A 15266-nucleotide genomic window follows, 5' to 3' on the forward strand; every position below is an offset into this window, starting at 1 on the left:
ATACTTTCATGGAAGTGATAATATCTAACTTCCTGTTTATTTTCTTTTTCTCTACAGTAAAAAAAAACCTTGACTATAAGGAGAGACTTACTGGATTATAGAAACACATTGGGGCAACAGATGCATTTGTTCTTAATTAGTAACAATGGATAATGAGACAGAGGCAAAAGACAGCCAAAGGTGAAAAAGGAAGGAAAGAAGGAAGGAAGGAAAAATTCACTGTATTTCAACAATTCTTGTAGCACAAATAACATTTATGTAAACAAGTTTCAAAATATACTTGTGCTACAAATTACAATTCTTTTCTTTTTTTAGTTGCCAGCAGAAGATGAAATATTGTTACAAAAATTAAGAGAAGAATCTAGAGCAGTCTTTTTGCAGAGAAAAAGTAGAGAATTGCTAGATAATGAAGAATTGCAGGTATGAAAATTTAGTTTAATTTAATTTAATTTCAGATCAATATTTTGGAAACTTTACTGCCCACTAAGTGGTATTTCCCTTGTCATTTTTAAATCTCCTTTTTAAGAATTTGTGGTTTCTCTTGGATGAACATCAAACACCACCTATGATGGGGGATGAAGCAATGATTAACTATGAAAACTTCTTGAAAGTTGGTGAAAAAGCTGGATCCAAGTGCAAGTAAGACCTTTATTTTGAGACACTTACAGGAGCCTGATTTGCCTAGTGTTTTAGTTATGTCTAGGTCAATATTCAGATCTGAGATTTGATGGAGTAAATGTCTTTGGCAGAACTCTAGCTAAAAGGTGAGCAATTCTGAGGGAGATAAAGTGTAGTTTTATGTCTAATAGTAGATGTACAGAGTAGATTCTGGCAGGTCATTGGGACATAAATGAATCTGAAAAAATTCCTGCATGTTTGTTAATTCAAAGAAAGCATGTAATAGTATAAATGTGTAATTAATGTTTTGGGTGGGTATAAAAATTATCTGTTGAATGTCATAAAGTTGTTTTATGATGAAAGGAAAGCATGCATTAAAATATATGAGATATAATGAATGGTTTGGTTGAGCATTTTGGATTTCTTTATATATTAATGGACAAATGTTTAAGGAGTGCTTATAGTAATGTTTGTTGTGTGCTTGTCGGTCAGGGGCATGATTGTGCATATATTTTGTATACAGCCAATATTTGTTAGCTCAGAACTTGAATACAGGTAGTCCTTGACTTACTATGGCAGTTAGGATTACAATTTCCATCACTAAGCAATGCAATTATAAAATATGGTATTATGTGATCGCTTCACTTAATAATGGCAATCTTTCCAGTCCCCATTGTCATTTAAGTGAGAATTGTGGTTCATTAAGCAAGGCTCTCCCTATAAGTTCCTGCCAGCTTCCAACAACCATCAGTCAGAAAGGTGGTAGGAAGTTGAAAATCTCAGGTGACTCACAATCGAGCTAACAGGCAGATAAGTGGCGGCTACTGGGTGAGAGTGGGAACAGGAGGATCCACAGGTGGCCGAGAAGACACAACACAAGCATGTGGGGCTTCAGATAGCTGCTAACAGATGAGCAAGAATGGGAGAGGGTGCATGAGAGGCTGTGGAGACACTGTGAACTCAGCCATGCTCAGGGAGCATGTGTGAGGATGCACAAGTAGTAGAGAGACACAATGTGAACCCAGAAAAACTCAGGGTGGGATACATGGGTGGTGGGCAGTGCGAGCTCAACAAGACTGGGGAGCCTTGTGGCACAGTAGTTAGAATGCAATAATAAAGGCTAACTCTGTCCACACTCTGGAGTTTGATCCTGACAGGCTCAGGGTTGGCTCAGTCTTCTGTCCTTTAGAGGTCAGTAAAATGAGGACCAAGATTGTTGGGGGCAATATGCGGATTTTCTAAACTGCTCAGAGAATGCCGTGAAGCATTATGGTGTGGTATATAAATCTAAGTGTTATTGCTATTGCTAAGATTTGGGGGCAGTGCGCTTTGCCCAGGTGGGTGAGACTCAAGCAAGGTTGCAAAATGCAATCATGTGACTGAGGGACACTATAATCATCACAAGTGCAAGGCAGTTGCCAAGTATGCAGATTGTGATCATGTGATCACAGAGGTAATGGGACAGTCAGAACTTGAGGAGTGGTCATAACAACTACTCATTTACTATTGTCATAATTTGAATGGTTGCTAAATATAAGGGCTACTTGTAATTAACAGTGAATATTTGATAGATTGATCTATTTAGGATAGATTAATAAACAGGAAAACAGGATGAACAAGTTCAAGTTATACATAAATTGTGGGAAAAAGTGTATTAAGTACAGATATGAAGAAGTTAAGTGGATTGATAAATTTTCTCAAGTTGCATCAGAATATCAAAAATATATTTAGAATACAAATTTCTATTGTGTTGTTTATTCCATTCATTATATAACTGACATTCGATCTACAAAGACAAATCTTCAAAATTTCAGTACTAAATTTATGTTTCACAGGCAATTCTTCACAGCTAAAATTTTTGCTAAATTACTTCATAATGATCCCTATGGAAGAATATCTATCATGCAGTTTTTCAATTATGTAATGAGAAAAGGTGAGTCCTTTTGATCCATTGTAACAATATCTATAATAATGCAGATTATATTATTAGATTCCATATAGTAGGTTTGGGACTGCACTCTGTTTTAAACTGCATTGAGAACCATTTTCTTAAAAGTGGGTGTGAGCTGGATAAGTAGACCAAAATGAGTGACAATCAGTCTTGTCCGTGTTTTTCTGTTTTAATCATAATTTCATATGTGATAATATTAAATTTATCATAATTATTAATCACATCATCTTGATATACTTCATTATTATCACTGCTAACTCAATACGGTTATTCATTCACTACTACGTGCTATTACGTTAGTGTAATAGCAAATTATAATGACATTCACATTTTCAATTTATTTTTATTTTTTCTAATCCAATGAAATATTGGAAAAATATGGAGAAGATTATGATGATAGTGATGATGATGATGATGACAGAAGTCAGCAAAAGAAAAAATAAATTTGAAAATAGCTTGGGTATGGGTGGAAGCAGAAAAGGAAAAATTCCAGAAAAAAATGTGTCCCTCTGAGAGACAGTTGGACAAGCCGCTTAGAATGGGTCATTCTAAGCCAGACATGTCAAACATAAGGCCCACGGGCTGGATGTGGCCCGATATGTGCTTCCATCTGGCCTGGGTACCTACTCTGGAAAGAGCGAAGGACCAGCCCGCCGCACCTCGGCCCAGCCCAGCCCAGCTCAGGCCAACCAGGCACTGATCTACAACCTGGTTGTGTTCATCAAAGCCAGAACGTGCTCAGCGTTAAATCCACAAGGTAGCCCTGTCCCGCCCCCTGGGTGCACGCACAAGTGGAGTCCGGCGTCCCTGCTAGCTGTCTTGTCCCACAGGCTGACTTCACCCAGGACACTGGCACTGGCCTTCTCCTGTGTGCACTCCTGGGGGGCAGGGCAGAGGTGGCAAGGCAGCTTCTTGCTGGTTCCAGTGGATCTTAGGCTGAGCTAAGATCTGGCTTTGATAGACACAACCAGGTTGTAGATCAGTGCCACCCTTTCAACGGGACTGCCCTCACCTGCCCACATGGTATAGGAATGGCTGGCAGCAGCATATTAGTGCTGGTAATCTCTCCCCCTCTCATCACCCCTTCTTAAGCGCAGGGGAAGGAAAGAGATGAGAAGGCGAAGGAAGGAACGGAGAGAGGGTGGGAATGAGGGAGGAAGGAAGGGAGGGTGGGAAAAAGGAACAGAGGAAGGAACAGGGAAAAAGAAACGGAGGGTGAGAGGAAGGGAGGGAGGAAGAGAGAGTGGGAGGGAGGAAAGAAGGAACAGGGAGGAAGGAAGGGAGGGTGGGAGGGAAGAAGGAAGGAACAGGAAGGAAGGGAGGGAGGAAGGAACAGGGAGGAAGGAATGGAGGGTGGGAGGGAGGAAGGAAGGAACAGGAAGGAAGGGAGGGAGGAAGGAACAGGGAGGAAGGAATGGAGGGTGGGAGGGAGGAAGGAAGGAACAGGAAGGAAGGGAGGCAGGAAAGAAGGAACAGGGAGGAAGGAATGGAGGGAGGGTGGGAGGAACCATGTCCCAGCGTGCGTCCTGGTCCCATCCTTTTCCACCGGAGACCCTCAGATCTGCCCCAGTCCTGCCCAGGCACCCCTGAAGTGAGTGATGTTGAGCTGGCCATGCCCTCCAGGTAGCCATGCCCACCCCAGCCACACCCACCCAGTAGGCAACGCCCCCCCCCCAGCCACACACCCCCGAGGGCAACCACAATGCTGATGTGGCCCTCAATAAAATTGAGTTTGACATAGGACAGAGCATATGGCCATATGCAGTCCCCTTTTGCTTCTGGTAGAATATACGTGCAAACATATTCAGAACCAAGAAGAGGTGGGCAGAAACCCACTAACAAATACAACAGAGCTGTGGTTTCTTTTCTCTTGCCAGAAAATGAATGTGTGCTAGTGAGTTTCACACATCGAATAATTAAATCTGCTTCTTTTAGTTATTTTATGCTTTTTTTCCTCCTCCCTAATGGTTAGAATGATCAGTCAATGGTTATAGCTGAGGGAGATGGACAGTTCAGAAATTTGAAAAATAAATAAATAAAGCCAGAATGCCTGAATCACAACACTGGCTTTGTAACAGTTAATTATGAGCTTAGTGGGTCAAAAAAAATTCAGGTGTAGGGCAGACATAGAGAAACAAAAGCCAAAAATATTATTTTATTGTACAGAAGGTGCCTCTTATGACTACTAAAAATGAAAAGGTTGGAAGGTATTCTAAATCCTTGCATGCTTTTTTCAATCTTGCCTCATACATCTTCCAGTAATGCGAATAATACTTCATGTAGGACTAATTTTCTGTTTACAGATTGAGTTAAATTATGGTTGGTTAAACTTTGGTTTGTTGTATAGATCATAATAATGGGTTCACATGTAGCATAATTATATATTATATAACAAAATGCAAATATAATCTGTGAACCAGTCTTTTGAATAACTTGAATAAGGGAAATCAGGATGTTCATCAGTTAAGCAAAACAGAAATCATAATGCAGACATGTCAAACACAAGGCCCAGGGGCCGGATCCGGCCCGCGAAGTGGTTTCATGTGGCCCGCGAAGCCATCCTGGAAACAGTGAGGGAACAGCCCCCACTGCCTTGGCCCTGGCCCAGAGATCCTCCTCCTGCCAGAGACCCTCAGATCTGTCCCACTCCGGCCCAGGCCCCCATAGGCCCCCTTGATGCGAACGATGTAGAGCTGGCCACGCCCACCCAGTAGGCCATATGCAATCTAGCCACGCCCACCCAGTAGGCCACACCCACCCAGGCCATACCCACCCGGCCCCCTGAGGGCAACTGCAATGCTGATGCGTCCCTCAATGAAATTGAGTTTGACACCCCTGTCATAATGGATCTCAAGAGATTTGTAAATTGGCTTCCGGTTTGCGCGCACGGCGCTTTTGGATGCGCAGGAAGAGCTCTCTCTGCCATCCAATCCTTCTTCATTGGAGGACCCTGGAAAGGGTTGAATGTCGCCCTGGAGGGGCAAACACCACAAGGAGGCCTCCTGTGATCGTGGAAGGGTGGCAGCCCTCCGCTTGAATCCGGAGCAGCTCCTTTTGGCCCGAAGAAGAGACCGGCCATCAATATGGCTGATCATTAAGCCGTTCCCTGCCGAAAGCCGAAAGCACTACCTAGCACAACAAAGCAATCTGGAGGACCTGGGTGAGACCTTACCTTTCTTATCCCCCTAACTGCCTGCTTGTGGGACTTTTCTGAAAATTTTCTCCCCCTTTTTTTTTGAAACAATGGCATTTGTATACTTGGGTAATAACATTTTAAGCCTTAAAGCATGGAAGGAAAAAAATCATCTGATTAAGCAAAGAAATTAAGCAATCTTATTTTTACTCATTAAAAAGCTCCTATTTTTGTGGGGATCTACTAACCTATTTTCTGTTCAAGAGGCGAATTAAGAAAAAAAGAATGGACTAATTATACAAAAGCTTTATATTAATCTGGAAAAAAAGAACTTTACAACTTATTTTATATGCTATTGATGAGATCTTGTGGCTAAACGTGGAATTGCAAGTAAACCTTTTGCTTATTGTGAGAACTGACTGAATAACAAAGCTGTCCTTGATACTATCTTCAAAGATAAGTGTGGGAACACCTGGCACTGAAAACAACTTTTAAGAGCATTGGAGGTGGAAAATTACTGACGTCTATTAAAATAGCCTTCATGGAAGACTTAGCTGTAAACACTAACAAAATGGATGACTATATCCCACCACTTAACTACAAATTGATATTGGACACAATCTTGGCTATAACTGAGCAAATTAAAGCCAAATTGCATGATAAACCTGACAACTTAAAGCCACTAAACCAAACTTTGACCTTAAATGATGAACTGACAATTCAAAAACAAATAGAAGTGGAAATTAACATCAAAATAGGAGATTTCAAAGAGCAACAAGCGCAGCCTACAGAGAACCTTGAACTCCAAACTCCAACTTCAACTACAAAACTTACAACTCAAAAAACAACACCCGAAGAAAGCAACATTAAGAGTGAAGATATCAAAGGCCTTCAAATACAGTATGTTGAGGATTCAGCTAATCAAACAATAACAACATTAGCTACTACTTTCTACCTAACCCAGATGGAAATAGAAGAAGAAAAAGATCAGACTGAATTAATGACAATTATATTACATCAAACATCAAAAACTGAGCTATTAAAGCAATATTTCAATTATTATAAAGGGGACACCAGCTTGGCAAAACTGTCATTTGGATGGTCTCCTTGGATTCAAATAAGAGGTGGAGGAAGAAAGGGAGACACATTTAAAAATTCAAAGGTACTAAGATGGAAGTCTGATTGGCACAAAAGGAAGGCGAGAGATTTAAAAATTTAGACTTATCTCTTTTTTGGGATTTGCAAGGACAGAGCTTAAAAAATCTCTTTTGATGGACTAAGGGGAATCTTTAAAAATATATATATATATATACAGTAAACTGATTTTACATCTAGGTTTTAGATCTTTAAAGGAAAACAAAATTAAGCTTTTAGAATAAAATTTTGAACTACACTATAGAATTTAGAATCTTATAACAAAACATAGTATTTTAATAATTGTTGAACGGTTAAGACAAAAAGTATTTTTCTAATAATTGGTGATTTGTTAAGATGAAAACTAGACTTTACTGGTAAATCATAAGAATGTTTTGTAATGAACAATATAAGTTTTGTAGACAAGAAAATTATTCTTTATTGAAATAGGGAATTGTGGGTTACCCAAAAATTAAGCTTTTTTCTGTATATTATAGGCTACTTTAGAGTATTTTATTGCAATTAGGTAAAACTTAAAAACAGGATTTTGATATGTATTAGTGAAATTATATTGAAAATTTTGTTAATTGACTAGGTCACAACTAGAAATGTATTAACATGATTACTTTGACTATTTTGACTATGTGAAAACTAAGGGAATCAGAGAGGGAATCTTTATTGATGCAACCTGAACTATTTACAAACAATTTGTTATTTGTTACTTTTGACTACCCAACCACCATATTGCTTCACAAATACATGTATATGTAAATATTAAAAAACCAATAAAGATTTGTAAATTTAAATTTAAGAATGCCAATTATATTCAGCTCTCTGCAACTATATATGTATACATGTAGTATTTGAATTTGTAGAATTTGCTTTAACAGATTTTTAAATTTTTATTTGTAATTAATTTAAATAGGAATATCCAGTTTGCCTTTGTTGGAATACTTGTGAATATCAGTATCTTTCTTATGTTCTTTCAATTTGTTACTATGCCTTATTTTACTTGTCTGGAAATTTATTGGGTATTTTTTAATCTGCTTCACAGTATGGCTGTACCAGACAAGAATAGGCCTCAGTTTATATGATGTAGCTGGACAAGGTTACCTCAGAGAATCAGTAAGTGAGGAATAATAATTGATATGTTTATCTAATGTAACTGAAATTATTTCTGTTGTCTTTATCTTCACTCAAAAAGAGCAGTTGAAGGGAACATATTTAATAATCAGCTGTTTATATATAATCATAAAGATTTCAAGTAAGCCACCAGGAGTACTGTAATTGTGACAGTACAAATTTGATTAATAAATTAAATCATATTTTAATATAATTATTTATGGGAGAGTATTGTTCACATAACATTAATTAATTATGGACTGATATTTGTAATAAGTAACCCCTCTGCATTTCCAAGAAATCTTGACTGTAGAGTTAACTTAGCTTTTTTTGAACTAAAGAGGATAACACTGTGATACAACTCTCACAAATGGAGTCCTATATTGCCAGATATTTTTGACAATTACAAGTAATCCTCGACTTACAACCACAATTGAATCCAAAATTTCTGTTGCTAAGCAACACAGTTAAGTAAGTCTTGCCCCATTTTATGACCTTTCTAACTGCAGTTGTTCATTGAATCGCTGCAGTTGTTAAATCAGTAATATGGTTGTTAAATGAACCTGGCTTCCCCATTGATTTTGCTTGTCAGAAGGTCACAAAAGGTGATCACATGACCCTGGGACACTGCAACCGTCATAAACACGAGCCAGTTGCCAAGTGTCTGACTCTTGATCACATGACCATGGGCGTGCTGTAATGGTTGTAATTATAAAAAAGCTCATAAGTCACTTTTTTCAGTGCCATTGTAACTTTGAGTGGTCTGCTAAGTGAATCGTTGTAAGTCGAGGACAACCTACACACTTCCCCATTAATTGTGCATGCATCAGAGAACAGATACATTATGTGACTTGCGGGGTTAATAGAGGACCATATAGAGTTGTTGCCAGTTCTTCTATAGAGACAAATACTATGAAAGCACCTAGAGGAAAAAAAAGATGCTCAGTCTGTTTCTACTACAAACTATAGGAAAAATGTTAAAAGTTTCAGCTTTAATCATAATGACATCTGTGGTATAAGTATACATTTTCTTGTTTAATTTTCTAGGATTTAGAAAATTATATATTGGAACTCATTCCCACATTGCCACAGTTGGATGGTTTAGAAAAATCCTTTTACTCATTTTATGTATGCACTGCTGTCAGAAAATTCTTCTTCTTTTTAGATCCTCTCAGAACTGGTAGGTTTAAATTATTCCTCTTTTTTAAAATTTGAATCCTGTAATGTAATCCAAACTATACAAATACATACCTGTTTTGAATATATTATGGTTTATATGATCCAGTTTCCCTTCTTTTCTATCGAAGAAATGATTAAAAGATTGTTGCTAAGATTATTTTTCCAGTGATTAATTTTAAATATAACTAATGATGCTAGGTTGAAATTATCTTGCTTCCGTAAATCATAATTATTGAAAATATGAAGATTAACTCAGTTTCTCCAGATTAAGGCATTATGCAAAACGATAGTAAAAATTGGAAAATAGGCTTCCAATTTTTCTTGGATGTATTAATGTATTCTTGATGAGATGAAGGCTTGCTCATAAATCTGGAAACCTGTGTCATTCATAGAAAAAAAGATTTGGTACTAATTTAGTTTTTGACTGAAACCTTCAGCCAGGAAGGGATTTCTTTTCATTAGTCTTGTATGTTTTTTAGTCTGATACATTTTATAACAATATACCGTAATAGCTAAATCATCATTGTCAGTTGGTTGAATTTATGCAGAGCACAGTGATCACAATCATGTTTTTCATATGTTAAAGCTGTCATTGACAGATGAAAATTTTCTTGTTCACATTTTTATATTACCTTTGAGATGGCAAATTATAAATTGATGATGATGCTTGTGGAAAATAGCTGAACTGTTGTAGCTTTACATGAATGACACCCAAGCCCTCAGTTTTACCATTTGCTATCACAATAGTAGCTGCTTCACTTAAGAATGAGCTCTGCATGCAGATAGGGCTTTCTTTCTTATTGAAGTAAATGAAGTAGTAGTAATTTGCATGGGAATTGACTGGTTCAGGTTACACTGGCATAAACAGCATTTATAACAAGCAATAGAATAAACTGTATATTCCAGACCGTTCCTTTGCCTGTGATACCTTCCTGAAGTAGTTCTGACTGTGTGGATAATTGTAATAAATGAGATTGTAATTGCTGTGTTAATCCTTCAAGTAGGTCTCGTTGGCATTTTTGTCTTGATTTCAGCAGCAATTCTGACTTTTCCAAATATAACCATAGGTGTTCCCCATTCTGTTCTACAGCTTTAGAAAGAAGGAAGCTGTGTCAAAATTGATTAGACATTTACTATCCCCTCCTCCAGAAATCTAGTGGTGAATGGAATTATTTCCCCCCTGCTTAACGTAGTACAGGAATATTGGAGAATACTTTGTTTAAAAGGAAACAGACATTTTTTAAAAAATAAACTAAATAAATTTCACCAATATTAGGGGATCTTAATAATAACAGCAACACAATCTATTTAAATGACATAAACATTTTTCTTTCTTGTTAAAAATAAATATTTTGATAAAAATAATACCTACAAATATACTTTCACAGTGTTTTAATCAATCTGAAATGTTAATAATTTTATTAATTTATAACATTAATTTAAAACCCATTCTTATTTTTCACAACCTGAACTGATAGGTCAAAATGTTGATTTATTTCTTTTGAATTCCTTTCAGTATTGTTTGGCTGTTACCTTTCTTAAACCTAAAAATATCACAGTCATTAACTAGTGAAAGAAGCATTATTTTTTCTTTTTCAGGGAAGATAAAGATACAGGATATTTTAGCCTGCAGCTTCCTAGATGACTTACTAGAGGTAGATATTTTTAAGATACTCTTTTGACTTTTGACTTGTTCTTTACATTTGTTGATAGCTAACGTAATATTTCCTTATCTATTCAGTTACGTGATGAAGAACTTTCTAAGGAAAGTCAAGAAACAAATTGGTTTTCTGCTCCTTCTGCTTTGAGGGTTTATGGTACGTTGCATGTGTAAATAGTTTTGAACTACATTTTCTACATGAACTTTCCATTTACATGGCACAAAGAGGACCTCATAAATTACTATATTTACATCAGAATTAATGAAAGTCATTCCAGCAAAACCTGGTTAAGGGGGAAAATAGACAATTCCATCCATTTCCCAGAAGTGCTGATTTTTACTATCTTTGTACTTTGCTCAGCCTTCTGCTACCACTATTTATCTTTGGGGATGATCCCGAACCTGGATTTCCCCCCCCCCCTTGCCATACAGTTTATATATATCCTCTGCCATTGTTTAAATTGTCAAAACAAAAATAACAGTTTAAGTAGAACATATATTTTAACTACAGAAATTCTCTCCAACAATAACAGTTGTACTTTTTCCTGTCTTAACATATCTTTTTAAAGTTCATTCCATGTCTTAATATAATTATTTTGAAATACTGTTCATATTTGTCATAGTGTTATCCAAATATTTTACCTTTTTCAATATTAAAACCTGTTTTATTCATCAATTGTTTGTTCTTATATTTTCATATTTTTGTTAACATCTTTTTCTTCTGCTTATTAATCTTAGAACCTGCTAATGCATTAAACTCTAATATAACCATTGATAATTCAAATTTTTTTAAAGAACCACCCAAAAACAATATCAAATTATCAGCAAAAGCCCTTAACCTATACGTCTCTTTTTTATTTTTACATTCACATTCCCTCAATTTTGATTTGTTTGTTTGTTTGTTTGTTTTAATTTTTCAGCCCCAAATGTGTTTTCTTTCCTGTTACATAAAATTTGGATAGAAATTTCTTTCAAAAAAAAATTCTAATATCCATGTCCAAGATTGTATTGAAATGCTGCTGCAGAATTTGCCCCCTTGTCTCCTTTCTAAAAAATGCACTAAAACATCTCTTGGAACATTTCTTGTTATAGTAAATCTAGAATTTATTTTATAAATAATTACCAATTTCTGCCTATGTCTGAGCCAAGTTTTAATAATCCTTTTTCTAATATCTTCATAGACATGTATTATAACTTTAAGTCTCAAACAAAAATCTTTCTCAATTCTAAAAAGCCAGATTACCTAATTTTATTTTCAACTCTTTAGAACTTCATTCTTACTGTCTAAAATTTCCACTTTATTGATGATTTGTTCTACCTCTCTAGAATCTATATACAATTTTACATCTTTTATACTTCTTGTTTCATCTTCTCTTTCATCTTTACCAGTCTTTCATCCATTTTTTTCAAAAGCTTATTTCCCATTTGTTCAGATAATCTTGCATAACTATTTTCTCTGGAGGCTGCCATAACAATCTACTCCTACCCTCTCTTGCTGTTTTTCTTGTAATTGCCATTATGTTATTATAATCCAAAAGTGAGAATACTTCAAACAAGCAAAAGAAAAAGGCATGTTTCTCTCTTATTCCCGTTTCTCTGTAACTTCAAGCTGCAACGGTCCATATTTATTTATTTGTTTGTTTGTTTGTTTGTTGAATTTTTATTTATTTATTTATTTGTTTGTTGAATTTATATACCGCCCTATTCCCGAAGGATTCAGGGTGGTTCACAGGGCAATTAAAACAATACAAAAAAGAATAAAATAGAATTAAATTAGTAAAGCCCACAATTCCTAATAACAATAAAAATTAAAATTTTAAAATTAATTTCATATAATTTAATTAAATACTTTAAAATTTAAAATCCCTCAGTCCAGGCCAGACAATTCGAACAACCAGGTTTTTAAGTCCTGGCGAAAAGAGCAAAGGTCGGGGGCACTCCGAAGCTCCATCGGCAGTTCGTTCCAAAGGGTGGGCGCACTCACAGAGAACGCCCTCCCCTTGGGAATCACCCGCCGGCAATCTCTAACCGGCGGAACCCTAAGGAGGCCCTCCCTGTGGGCGCGCACAGGATGATGGGAAACTGATGCTGGTAGCAGGTGCTCCCTAAGATAATCCGGACCCATGCAATTTAGGGCTTTATAGGTCATCACCAGCACCTTGAATCTCACCCGGAGGGCAACTGGAAGTCAATGCAGCTCGCAGAGAGGAGGTGTTACATGAGAGTATCGGGACACTCCCATTACTATTTGCGCGGCTGCATTCTGCACCAGCTGAAGCCTCCGAGTGGTCCTCAAGGGCAGCCCCATGTAGAGAGCATTGCAGTAGTCTAACCGGGAGGTCACGAGCGCATGAGTGACTGTACGTAGGGCATCCCGGTCCAGATAGGGCCGCAACTGGCGCACCAGGTGAACCTGGGCAAAAGCCCCCCTGGTTATGGCTCCTATATGATCTTCCAAACTGAGCCGTGAATCCAGGAGGACGCCCAAGTTACGAGCCCTATCGACGGGGGGTAACACCTCACCCCCCATCATTAAAGATGGAGAAGAGTGGTTCACTCGAGATAACCATAGCAACAAAAGTCAATCTGATTCATTACAGATAATCCTTGACTTATGTCCTTAATGGAGCCTTTCCATTATAGTCACAAGTTGTAACGATCATTAAATGAGGCACCATGATCACCTTGCTTAATGACCACCATACCTGCTCTTCCCAGTGTTGTCATTAAGCAACTGTGTGGGTTGTTCAGCAAAGCACATGCTGTCTTGGGTGGGAGAGACCATGGGAGGCTAGCACAGGTTCAGGCTTCAGTGGAACACAGCATGCCTCAAAGGCCTCCCCATCTTGAGGCATGCTGTGTTCCACTTCCTGCTCCAGGAAGCTCTTGGGCCTGTTTTCCCACACCCTTTGCCCCTCAGCCTCACTGCAGGCCAGGAGGCCCCATCCTAATGCGCTCACTTTCCAGAGGGTACTAAGGCAGCCTATGGATTCTGAGGGTGGAGCAGCCAGGAGTCCTTGAACTCCATCTTCATTCACAACTGTGGTGTAGCCTACATGAACGATATGCACATCCATCCTCATTTCTTAATCACTTTGAGAAATAATTTACCTGCAGGTAATGCCAAGCGGCTTGAGCAGCGTACTGTCCCTTCCCTTCCTAGGCAAAGATAAGATTCTTTTCTGTGAGTTAAACTTCTTTCAGGATTGTAAAGTGAAAAGAAACTTTGAAGATTTAAAGATTCAAGAATTTTCTGCAAATTTTTTAAATGGATAAAGGGGACAGTTGCTTTCTTGTATTTGTAGTTTTATTATTTTTATCTTTGACAAAACTGTTTTGGCGTAAATTTGAACTAAGCTACTTAAAGAGACCAGACCTTTGTGGAAATGCTTTTTGTTCATTGTTAAAGAATGCATCTAAGTGTCAGACTCTACAGATATGCTACAGATAGTCCTCTACATGTAGTCATCAACTTAGTCTCTTTTTATTTTATAATCCCAAAAGAAGGGATAGGCCTCTTTCAACCCAACTCCTAAGCTAATTGAAAAACCTTCAATTTCTGTAATTTATTCATGAGGAGCAGCCAACCGGAATGCAAGTGGGTTATCTCAAGACTTCTCTTTGGTCCAAGGAGATTTTGCAAAACAACATCCATCTTCCAGCCTGTATTCTTGGTAGTGGCATCTTTTCTTTCCTTTGGAGATGTCAGCCAGATATAATTCTGAAACTTTTGTACAGTAATCTAATAAACCTTGGGGGTTTTGTCTACCAAACCTACTGTTAATTCTTCTTTGGGTGCTATTTTGCATAAGTAAAAGCAATCTTAATGGGCAGAATACCTGAATAGCTTAATCAGGGCTGAGCATATTCAATGAGTGCAAATAACCAGAGCAGATTAAAATGTGATGTTGGAATAACCATGATCTCTGTTCCTATACATGTAGCTGGCTAGTACTTTTCTGGCTAATACTTTTCTACCATGGAAAGTCTTCAGTGAACCATGTGCAAGGAAGTAAGCCATAAACCCAGAGAGGCCATTTGGCTACAGCCAGATAAGGTCAGTGAACCATGTGCAAGGAAGTAAGCCATAAACCCAGAAAACAAAGGAACCTAGGAGAGGCCATTTGGCTGCAGCCAGATAGGGGCATGGTCACAGTATTCCTCCACACCATTGGCTATTCAATTTAAGACAAATTCTGACGCCTCCTACAAATGATTGGTCATTACTGTATTTGAATCTACTTCTAACACCTATGTCCTTTTAGGATAGTTTAGAAGAACACACGTGTAACCATGATTGGTCTATTTGAATAACAATAAAATGTGATTGGTTGCTTTTGCTATAAATAAACAAGGTCCACTGCTCCTCGTGGTTCAGTGTCCAGCATCCAGGGTGCATCCCAGGAGCAGCGGGGCCCTTTCCCCGAGAGATCTCTGTGTCTTTCTTTCATGGGCGCTAACCCTGGGCA

General features: G+C 37.7%; 1 protein-coding gene across 2 annotated transcripts in view; it reads left to right on the top strand.

Moving 5' to 3' along the window:
- PPP2R3C (protein phosphatase 2 regulatory subunit B''gamma) overlaps window positions 1-15266 on the top strand; it is a 29778-nt gene that overhangs the window by 5719 nt on the left and 8793 nt on the right. For both annotated transcript variants that reach the window (XM_083348913.1, XM_083348912.1), the window contains 7 exons: window positions 316-420; window positions 527-639; window positions 2454-2551; window positions 7891-7961; window positions 9006-9138; window positions 10737-10792; window positions 10879-10954. In XM_083348913.1, the coding sequence (XP_083205039.1) occupies window positions 316-420; window positions 527-639; window positions 2454-2551; window positions 7891-7961; window positions 9006-9138; window positions 10737-10792; window positions 10879-10954 (652 nt within the window). The remainder of the gene's footprint in view (window positions 1-315; window positions 421-526; window positions 640-2453; window positions 2552-7890; window positions 7962-9005; window positions 9139-10736; window positions 10793-10878; window positions 10955-15266) is intronic.

Source organism: Vipera ursinii, assembly GCF_947247035.1.
Source record: "Vipera ursinii genome assembly, chromosome: 1".
NCBI classification, from domain to species: domain Eukaryota; kingdom Metazoa; phylum Chordata; class Lepidosauria; order Squamata; family Viperidae; genus Vipera; species Vipera ursinii.